Source organism: Thunnus thynnus, chromosome 20 (assembly GCF_963924715.1).
Source record: "Thunnus thynnus chromosome 20, fThuThy2.1, whole genome shotgun sequence".
NCBI classification, from domain to species: Eukaryota; Metazoa; Chordata; class Actinopteri; order Scombriformes; family Scombridae; genus Thunnus; species Thunnus thynnus.
The window spans coordinates 8,337,239-8,348,795 of record NC_089536.1 but is presented as its reverse complement, the minus strand read 5'-3'; the positions used below and the strand labels follow the sequence as shown (position 1 = coordinate 8,348,795).

The 11,557-nt window shown below is 42.6% G+C and overlaps 1 protein-coding gene across 6 annotated transcripts in view; it reads left to right on the top strand.

The window, feature by feature from the left end:
• The first annotated feature begins 344 nt into the window (after positions 1–344).
• sdk2b (sidekick cell adhesion molecule 2b) overlaps positions 345–11,557 on the top strand; it is a 275,926-nt gene continuing 264,713 nt past the window's right edge. For 2 of the 6 annotated variants that reach the window (XM_067576688.1, XM_067576687.1), the window contains exon 1: positions 364–3,867. In XM_067576688.1, the coding sequence (XP_067432789.1) occupies positions 3,729–3,867 (139 nt within the window). In that variant the 5' untranslated portion in view covers positions 364–3,728. Of the gene's footprint in view, positions 3,868–11,557 lie in introns of all 6 variants that reach the window. The other 4 variants (XM_067576685.1, XM_067576683.1, XM_067576686.1 and 1 more) reach the window with 4 other exon arrangements.

Sequence of the window (11,557 nt, the reverse complement as noted above, 5' to 3'; positions counted from 1 at the left end):
CCATCGGCCTCCCACTGAGCTCCCATTTCCATTATCCCCTGCTCGTTCCGATTCATTAAACCTCCAGTGAGACTGGTCAGTGTGAGTGGTGGGAGAGAGGATGGAGAATTCACTTTGGTTAAGAAGATCCCTTTTCTTTTGATGCCGCTCCTTAAATGGGCACTAATTGGCAGAGAAATGTTAATGAAGAGAGAAATGTTTGATAAATAATGGTGAGACATTCAGACCTGCATTTACTCAGGGAAAACATTTTAAAACCGCCTGCAAATGGAGGTACAGTACGTACCGCCACAGCCACACTGTCCTGTAGTAAAATATCATTGGAGGTTAATGCATCCAGCGTTACCCTCAAGTTATCATCGGGGTCAGTGCATCAGGACATTAGAGTGATGAGTGTGTCTATGTGGATGAGGTGGACTTCACAGATCTCTCTGAAGCACTCGAGAGTCTTCCCTCAGGTCTTTCTTCCTTTCGGTTGTCGATCTTTGTCTTTCCCATCTGGGCAGCCGACAGAATTTTTCTGATATTATTTTCGCTTTTGCAGGCTGTGAGCATGTTTATGTGTGTATTTGTGATCTTATCTCAGGCAAGATCCTCACAACCAAAGGTAGGTGAGGATCTGAGCTGTTGATCGGGCCTTTGATCTGAGCGTATCTCCAATGATTTCAAACATTTGATGCCGTTTGTTGTTCAAAGATGCCTCTCCTCCCTTCCTCCCTACATCTCTGTTGCTCTACTCCAGGCCTCAGAAGATGCAGGTGGAGCTCTACCTCTGTGGGCCCTTTTTTTTAAAAAACAAAAAACAAAAAAAAAACCAACTTTTTTGACAGAATGAAATGAGAGCTGAATTTTATTGTCAGTGCTACAATTCATGATTGATGATTCAGTCAGTAAGAGGAGTCTGAATGAAAATCATGTTTGGGAAGTTTTGGGTGAAGGTTGTCATTTGAAATAGTGAGGGTTGTTTTCAGAGTCAGTACAGTGGTAATGGTTGCAGGTACACTTTTTGTGCTTGAAGGACAAGACCAGTGATTCTTGTAAATTTTGGTCAATTTACTCCAAATCAGGTGTACTTTAACTTGCATCTACATTTCTATCAATCCAGGCAGCCACTGATTTCGTCTTTTCTTGTATGAAAATCAATAAACAGACTCTTGGAACTCTCAAGTTCTGTAATCTAACACATCTATCAATCGTCATGTCTGTGATGATGATTTCTGTATAATTTTCAATGAACGGAAACCAATGGCTGCCAGGAAAAACAGAAAAAAATACATCAAAGTAAACATCTAAAACTGTAGCATGCATTTGAAAATGATAAGCAAAATAAACTATACATGATTTGTAGTTAAAGAACTAAAACTTGCAAACACACTGGATATGGCTCTTTAAGGGGGGAGTATGCGTGTATTCTCCAATTACTTCCAGATTTTCTAAGCCCTCCTCTCTGTCTCCTCCGCTGTGCCAAAAATGGCATCCAGTGGTAGTCTGGTTTAAGATGTTAAATATGGATGCCCAGGGCAAATGTCAGAATAACTCGAAATAATTGCAGTCTGCTGCAGATAACTCCAAATCATCATTACCAGTTGTGTGGTTAATTCTAGGGCTGGATGGATAGAGTATGTCTCATACTGAAGTGAATACAGCTTGCAGTGAGCTGCTTTACCACCTGAAATCACAGCTAATCACAGCTAGCCATTGCTCAACAACACCAAGAAGTAACACCTGGCGGAGGTGGCATCTGGAACAAGAAAAAAAGTCACACAAACAAACGGCTTTGCCACTTGTGTGCAGAAAGCTATGGCTCAAAATACTGTGTCCAGGGATTTTCTAAATTACCCTCTTGCTGAGTTCAGTCACAGTAAGTACTTTGAAAAATCATAATCGGGTCCCTCAGCAGCCCTGGGGGTGGCCGAGGAAGCACTCCATCTTGGTTTTCCTGATGTGAACTCTCCTATTATTAACTTTTGTGCAAGGTGTCACATTTTTTGGATAAGTTGGAGAACGCCAACAGGAGACTGGAGATCATGCTGAGAAACAACGGAGGCTATTACCATGGTGCATTATTTCCTTTCTGCCCTGTGGTGGCTTAAATGGGACTCACCATTCGCACAAAAAAAAACATTACAAACATTAAGCACTCCTGCTTTCTCCTGGCAAGGCACTGTCATTTTCAAGACAGGAACATTTGCACAGTCATGCTCTCTCATTCTCTCCCTCGGCCTCTACGTATTTCACCGATACTGTCATTTTGGAAACAGCATTTGCTCAGTCACTCTCTATCACTCCCCTCCTCTCTCTTCTTTCTCTGCTCTGCTCTTCCTCCTTCTGTCCTCCTCCACTCATTAATTTCTCATCCTCTTCTCTTTCTTGTCCTCCTTCTACACAGGCGGAAACACAGACAAGGTAACATGCAGCAGTTTTAGTTCTGGCTGTGTAAAGACTTAGCACAGCCATTTGTGTCTTTTTCTATTCATGTCATGCACCTCAAACAGTGTGGGGAATTACACATCCATAAACTAAAAGAGAGAGAGGGGGGAAAAAAAGGAAAAGAACAATACAGCCATGCTTAGAAGGGTGCTGCACAAACCTCACAGTATCATTGCTGAATGTACTAAAATGCAGCCAAAATATAAATCCCCATAATGATGCCACGAGGGATGAAAAATACTAGAAGGTCAATAAACTCAGACAGATTATAAATCCCAATGGAAATGGGCTACTCCAATGATTTCTCCTCAGGCACTCAAGCGCCATTCCACTCCACACAACTGGCAACACAGGCAAATAACACGTGTTCCTTAAATCATTTTAACAATGGGCTATATTCATTCCACCTTTATGTGATGTGGAAAGCAATAAAACCCTCTCCTGGAAATCCTGGGCTCTGTGTTTAGCTGTATTGCTGTAACGGGGAGCGTGTGTTCGCGCTTGGCCGCATGGTGGCGACCTGCGCTGCGCTCCCAGCACATCAGAGCCTAATGTTTCCTCATAAAGAACCCGGGATCCGTCCTCATCCGACGCACACCGGCAGCCGGGCTCTCCTCCACGGCAGGCTCCGAGTCGACCATGACAGTGTGACTGCGCGCAAGTTTCTCTCCTCGCCGCTCTCATTCTCTGCTTTGCGAGCTGCTGAACTTCTTCCCCCCCAGTGGTCCTGTCAAACTGAATTGCCGACCTTGACAGTGCGCTGCTGTGGGAAGGAACTTTACAGGGGGTGTGCTTCGTAGCTGGCGCCCCTTCTCCAAAAAGGATTCGAGGAAAAGTCTGTTCGCTGCTTTGGGGAAAGAAAAAAAAAAAACGAAAGGAAGGCTGAAGTTTAAAGTGGAGGGAGAAGAAGAGGACAACATCGTTTCAAAGACGAAAGAAGTGTCGATGAAAAAGTATGAGGCGCAGCTTGTCTTCTTACAGGTGCAGCGAGAAATGGACTGAATTTGGACTTAACCTGGATTCATCTGACTGTTGCATCCAGTGATTCAAAGAAACCAACTCAAGACTGTTTTGGCCCTAATAGGGAAACATTTTACTACCACTAAATAAAACTACCTGTAATAGATTTAGACACTGTTTGACCGAATTTGTCCGGTCGATACAGGCTGCAGCAGCGGCTCGTTCTTGCGCTCCCAGCTCCGTGCGCTCCTACCGGCTCGAGTGGCCGCAGGTTCCCAGACAGAGAGACCCGACAGCAGGCGGACAGCAGAACCACACCGGGACTTGGACACTGTAGCATGCTTCAAGCTCACCGGGCACTTGTTGTCCAGTCCACCTGGTTTGGGAGCATGTTTGATGACTCTTGGAGCAGATCGATGTGGCGCGCCACATGGATTTTATTTCTTTCTTTACTCACCCACTCCACACAAGCTCAAGGTAAGAGGGGGCACTGACTCGGCACGGTGCCGATTAGTCACCACACAGGCCCATTACTGTCTCTATCTCCTCTGCTATGTTGAATGTTTTGTGTGGAAGCGTTTCCGTTCTGGCGGCATCGGAACGGTGATGTGTTCATTATTCTTTGCCTTTTGCACGTAGCCTATAATTTTCTCATTAGGTTACACATCACTCTGACACACACTCTCTTAATTGCAGGCTAGTCACACAGACCCACACACTGGTATTCCCTTGGTGCTGTTATCCCTGATTAAACATTTCAAAGAGACTTTTTTTTCCACATATGGATCCCTCATAGCCCCGAACTTCACTTCACCTAAACCTGAACTTTACAGAGTTTAGACAATGCTCGAGGTGTCAGTTGCTGTTGTAAATTTGAGATTTAATGTAGTCTTAAAGAACCATATTTTTTTTTTACAGCTGTTATGTTTGCAAACATAACTGAATTTTCCACTCCGCTGAACATATGCATTGAACGTATCATTAGAAGCCCAGCTGTTAAAAAATGTCAATCTGATTAAAAAGTCCTAACTAATTAATCAAGCCTCTCCCTCGACAATTAAACTTCGCGCGGCAAACGCGCGCAGTAAATAAACAACATATTGATGTGCGGCGTTTAAAGCGAGCGCGCGCACGTGGGGGGCATTAAATGTTGAAAATTAATTGGTTCTCTGAGAATTATGCAGCCTGTTTCTCCCCGCAGCATGAGGACAGCCACAGCCATGTGTGGCAGTTTGCAGGGACTGGAAGAGCGTGTGTGTGTGTGTGCGTGTGTTTTTTTTTTCTTTCAGTTTTTTTCACGAGTGGTTGCTGTAGCTGGCTGAAATTATCAGCGCAATAATCCCATAAGATCTCTGTAATATTCCTGTGGAGACTTGGAGTGCGTCTCTGGTGCCCAGCAGAGAGTCTGCTGTAACGCAGGCATATATATTTTTTTTTTCACAACCATCATATCCCTTTAAGGTGTTAGTTTTTATGTGATGTTTGTACAGTAGTCTGTTTCTGTCAGAAATGATTGAAAAAATGAAAAGCCAGTGATCATTATTGGTTACTAAGGGAAATGAATGCCTGCTGAAGACATGTTGAAGACATATTCTGATATAAGAGGCAACGCACATAGCTGTTATCTCAAGCAGAACAGTTGTAGCCTACCGTACATTTAGACCTGAGCTGTAGTTAGAACCATTGGTTGGATGATGATCATGATCGAAGGCTGTACTCTCCTCTCTGTTGTCTTAATCACAGGGGGTGAAAAGCGGAGCTCCTTTTTTTTTGTTGACATCTTGAAGTTTGAAAACCTCAAATTTAGTCATATTTGCAGTACATTCTGTTGCATTCACGTGTTTGAACGTGCAATACCTCATCTTGGTTGACACTTGCATGATGACACATGCAGTAAAAAAAAGGCACTCTCTTGCTCTTTGCTTTCCTTTGTTGCACCCTCTCCACTCAGGTAATTGGGATTCAGGTATTGCTGCCACTGTAAGGAGGGAGTATTACCTCTCAAGATAGACTCTAAGCCTTTGGTAGTGTTCACTCAATAATACAATGTAGAGAAGATGAAAAAAACAAACAAGTCAGATATCCATCATTCATGAGGGCATATCCTAGTGCCTGACATTTACTGGAGATTGATAACTTGTGTGTCCTAGGGATTAAGAATCCTGGCGTTGTTGCTTCCCTTCTCTCCATAACTGTGTATCTCTCCCTGCTGTCTGTATCTGATTCTGAATGCTTGGTTCCTGTCCTCTCTCTTTCCCTTTTTTAAATGCTTATTTAACCAAGCAAGTTAAATAAGAACACATTATTTGCAGAAGTGGCTTGAGAGAAGGCGTTGTCTGTTTTTTTTTTTTTTGAATGTGCATGGGTGCATGAATCAATATGCATGCATGTGACTGCTTATGTGCAGAAGTTACGGATGAAGACTGCCAGACACACTCTCACTCTTTCTCTGCTCAGTCCATCCAGCAGTAGCCCACATATCATTACGTAGTCGCTCCTGGGTCAGAAATGTAGGATTTAATTGGACTCTCTTCAGACCGTTCGGAGAGCGGCTCGTTGAAAGTGACCCCAGTGTGGGCTGCTCTCTTTCCATCCGATGATTAAAGAACATGATGAGGCGAGTAGCATGCCTCTGGATGGACATGTCAGCCACTGCTTGCCACATTTTAATGACCAGTCTTCTGAAACAGCATTTTAACGACGGGAGAACGGCCTTCATAAGACCAAAGTGCTATGAAGTCTTGCTTGAAGGCTTGCTGAGCAGCGAGAGATAATCTTCACTCCTTCTATTTTGCGTGTTGTCATTCATAATCATATTGTCATTCATAATGACAGCACAAAAAAAAAGTTTCAATATTAATAAAGGTACTTTGGTAGCTGATTGACAGCAAGAAAATTTACACTCAGTCTGTCAGGAGTTTGATAATCTTATTTTAAAGGGCGAAGCATTTTGCATCTCAAGGCTCTGCAACACTTAAGAACCTATTTTTGTAGCTGACACATAAGCACACTCTTGGTTCTTCTTTAAATCATATTAAAAACAGGCCTTCCTCCCAATTCACCCTGGATATCTTGTTTAAAGTGACAGTTGTAAGAGCTGTCTAGTCCGTCCCACTGTTCATTTCCATTCATTTACTGAGGTCATGCAGAGACAATGCTGGGCCGGCCTGCCGTTTTTGTCATTTCTAACACATCTATTTTGGAGTTCGGAGCAGCGGGGGAGCACTCTATTGGAATGTCATGTTTGGCATACATACTTCTGCATCACTCAATGTCTGCGGATTAGCCTGACTGGTTACAGCCTGACTTTGGGAGCTTTAGAGGGAGTTGAGGACTTCATTCTGTCAAAGGCGTGGCACTCAGATTAACATCCATAAGGATGGTTATGACAGAGTGTGTGTGTGTGTGTGTGTGTCGGGTGGAGGGGGGGGGGTGGGGGGGTCACGGCATGTTTAGAGTGGCAGTCTGTTTTTAGATTACTGTATTGGACATGGACCTTGACACAGTAATAGAAGTCAAGGATGTCATCTTCATTTTAAATCTGTTAGGAGATTGGATTTAAATTGTATTGCTGGAGTGAAATGCATGCAGTTTGGTAGCACCTCTTGACTGCTTCAGGAGGAAGTAAAATTGGATGTAGTCTTATCACAGGCAACAACATATGGCACATAATCATAGACATGGAGCAGAAATTTTCTGTGAGCTGGTCAATGGCTTGAAGAGGTGGAAATTGCGTGTGGAAATTTTAGACTATTATTACAATAGTTTCCTCTTTTGTTTCCTTTCTGTTCTCTTCTCCACTGAACGGTCAGACACCTGCACCATGAAGATGTTGTGTTTGTGTATGTGTCAGAATTTGTCTGTTTTGTTTTTGTATATTTGAGACTTAGGGGTATAATGTAGGCAGCAGATGTCTGAAGCACTGTATTTAGATAAAGGGACACTTTTGAAATCAAGATTATTGATCTTTTCTTTTTGTCACCCTTCAAAGCCACCTTTGGTCTTCGATATGAGTCAGCCTTTTATGAGGCGGCAGGTCTAAGTGTTCTTTTCAGGAGATTCTGAATTAACTTGATGGGTGGGGGGAAAACTAAAGTGAGGTAAACCAACGAAGAAGAAACAGCTTGAGATCGGAGCGTGAATGATCCGCGCAGACAGTGGAGTTGAAAGAATGTCTCAAGACTACAAATGCCCTGATTTGTCACTCATCTTAATTGACAGACAAGGGATCTTGATTTCCTTGTAGCAGCTGTGCCCTGTGAAATGATTTGAAAAGAAGAAAAAGAAAAAAAAAAAAAAAAAAAAAGTGAGGCTGTCCTAGATCCCCGCAGCCAGCACTTTGGCAAAAGGTCACAACATATCGCTTTTAGTATTCAGGGCTGGCGAGAATACTCATGGTCAAAGTCCAGTGATAGATTTCTCAGAGGGATGTCTAGAGTTTCACTGTGCTACGTTCAATAAAACAAAACTTCCTACTCAAGGTCTCTGGTAGTAGCATGTCCAGAAGAGAGGCGTAACTTAAAGATCTTTTGTTTTTCTCTCTTTCAAGATTTGGGTCTATTTTTGTTTATCTGAGCCCCTGTTTCTAAATTTATTCGAGGAGGTTAAGAGTTTTTTTTCTAAGCGAGACTCCATCAGCGTTCTTAAAATTATACACACGTTTTGAAAGATAAAATAAGAGCGAGAGCGTGCTAATGGCTTTAGAGCATCTTGTGGCACCTCCCATGGTGCTGAAAATGTTATTCATTGATTTCAAACTGTCTGTAAGACACATGATAAAAACATACAATATTGTGTGTAACAAATGGAAACGCTAGACAGAAATGCGAAAATGTGAAAATAAGTATAAGAAAGTAAACTCAGTTTGCTTTCATGTTTGACTTTTGCTTGATTAAAAGGTTAAACCTATTTGTGAATTATATATATAGACGATTCTTATTTTTAAGAGAGTTAACACTTGTGTTATTCAGAAAGTATCACTGTCAATATCACTGTCACTTGACAAGAACGTCAGCACAGGAGAAAAGAAAGAAAGGGGAGGATATTGTTGACACATTGACAGGTCTACCGTGACATTCCTATTAAGATACACAAACATATACATGCATGAAATTATACATTCCTTATACAAAGTATGCTCGGTGCTACATATTCTCTGTTTAGTGGGGAAAGCGTTTCCAACCACATTTGTCAGTTGTCTGTCTCAAGCACATCTGACGGAACAGATAAGCTTCTATGTTAATCAATACAGCTGTCTACGCAGGCCGTATAACAGCTCCTGTTTCACTCGGGCTACACGTGCATAACCGCAACTCGAAGCATATTGTCACGCTGCAGGTTTATTTTTCCTCCGTTATACGTGCACAACTACGCACGTATCCTGTGCAGACACACAACAACGGAGCGCTTGCTGCTGCTGCTGCTGCTGCTCACGCTGTGCCTCCTGTGTAGACATGGTGTCAGGGTGAAAGGAATGAATCTGAAAGACTCCATCAGTGAACTTCTCACCTATTGATAGCCATAAACACAACTCAGCACTTTTCCCTCTCCTGGATATACAGACCTGCCTCCTACAGTACAATAATAGGAATATATACTGTACATACATTATATGACAGCTGTGTTGAAAAGAAAGGCTTTTTCTTGAGTGTAAGACTTTTTTTTTCATTATTAATATGTGTGTATGTGACAAGACTTCAACCTCTTCCGTCGGGGCCTGCTGTGTCCCCGTTTTTTACTGTGTGAAGATTCTTGCTTTTGTGCAGCCACGTAAATGTGTGAGGAGGGAAGGGAGGGAAGTATAGAGATGTGTGAATTGTGTCAAGCGTCTTTGTCTCAAGCTTTATCGTGGATTAATCTACGCTACAACATCCTGCCAAACTCAGTCTGATTTTTTTTCCCTGCGTTTATCATGCAGCTTGACATCATCCGAGGTATCTGATTATATTGGATAATCCTCTGTATTTAAAGAACCGAAAAGGTATGAATTCAGCTGTAATCTAATGCTACCTGGTTTTCACTCATTGCAAATAGGAAAAAAAAGGCAAATTTACAAGCTGCTTCCTTTAAGCTGTTGAAGATCTCTTGAATGAGTTGTGTATGCAGAGAGACCATGGCGCAGAGTATGAAGACGAGGGAGTTACATGTTAACACCCTGCCAATGTTAGTATCCCACTAAACTCTCTGTTCAGTGCACTTATAGGCTGATTGCATCCTTCTAGCTGTAAGACGCCAGAGCTGCACAAACCAGAAAGAAAATGACACGCCTGCATACCTTTTTACAGCATCATACATGAATACAGACAAGCATAAAAGACTTAAAAGCATTGCCTTTAACTCACTGTAAGCTACTGTTTTCGGGATGTGCATGCTCTTTTTGAGGACCTTGTGACTCTGGCTGTAATACTTTAATGCAGCAGGCAAAGATGGGGTCAGCCTAACTTGGTCGAGATGACATAAAAATCATGCCACCAGCAAAGGCTTGCTCATCAGAGGGTTCCTCTAGGTGACAATGATGCGGCATAATCAATGCCATTTCACAGCTATCTGTTCAGTGACCGCATTCACTTCCTAATTCCCTCATTGGCATTGCCAGCCATATTTCATTTTTTCTCTCTCATCTCATAGAGTACATTCTAAGAACCGTAATCCGAAAATTTCAGCCAGTCCTGCTCTTTGAAACACCAGTTATGTAACCCAAAAAATTACTACTGGATTGAAAAGAAAAAAAGATTGTACATTTTCTTCTCTCTTTTTTTAAGCGCCATTCAGCCTGGACAGCTGGACCAGAACAAGAACTGTTGGGTTGAGGAAAAGATGAAGCCTTATTCACAAATAGACTCTATTCAAAGACCTGTCATCTTGCCCGTTGTCTGGACTGCAGCACAAAGGAATGTGGTTAGTGTTTGCCAGGGCTGCTCTATTTGTCCCTGCATGGTTATTAATTTAGTTACTGTTCACACTGCTGGGCGGACTGGGAAAACGAGGCCACCCAGGCCAGCTGGGAATTCTCACTATACACTGGGACGAACAAGGGTCAGTGTGGAATGACCTAATGGAGTGAAAACATTTTTGAATTCTTGTCAATAAAAACAGAGGGACCACTTGTCTCCCTTTTGGCGTTAGTAGTGATGGGCTGATTATGATTGTTCAGCTCTATATCCCTTTGCTCCTAATTGGGGATCTGACTGAACTGGATTAACCCGGTATTGTTGATTTTGCTTTTTTTTTTGTGAGTCTCTAACGGCTCTTTTGATCAGTCTGCTATACACAAAAGCAAGCCGGTGGTTTACTTGCTCAGGAATTATTACTCTATCTGTGGCTTGTGTTTGTGAGTGCATTTGTTTTCATGTTCAGTAGGTCTTACATTTATGGAGATGGTTTGAAGAATGCATTTGTAAAGGCTAAGCTTGTGTGTTCGCTCACCTCTATTTACAAGTAGTAGTATTTACTCTTTGATGTGCAGTAAAGAGAGCACTGGTAGCTTACATGTATATTGTACTTGGCTTTTCAGTAAGAGTACTACAGTGTTATTTTCTTTTGAGGCTCCTGCTCCTTTCAATCAATGTGTGACTTGCAAGAATAAAGCTTTGGCCTGAACAAGGTTTTTGTGATTAGAATGGATTGAAGGGTTTAAAAGTAGAGCATTACACCTCGTTTTAATATCACTGTGGTGAAACCGTATCCTGTATTGCCATATCTGCTGTGCCAAGCCAACCCACGGTTTTCTACTCTTACAGTTTCCCCCAAATTAGCATCTGGATGCCTTCTGCACCACACATGAGATTCAGCTGCACAAGTACCTGGAAGTGAGCTTGAACCGCTGCTTGCACATGTCCTTCAAAGTAGGCTCCAAAATGACCTCTAAGAAATAATAAGCCGGAGGTACGGATGTGATTATGGACTTGAACTTTTCCCTTGCTCTTTAAGAGGGCCATTATGCATGCGGCGACAGGCAGGGGGGAGCCACAGTAAAGGCTTGTTTACCAGCATCATCCCCCGTCTGGCCAGATGGAAATGAGCATGCACCTTAGAGTGACACTGGCTTCAGGAAGCCCCTAAACTCGACTCACTCATGCAGATCCTTGTGTGTTTATAATATAAATACACTCGGATTGGCCGGGGGCTTCGGAAACCACCTCTGAACCCTGTAATTGCTGTTCCCTGG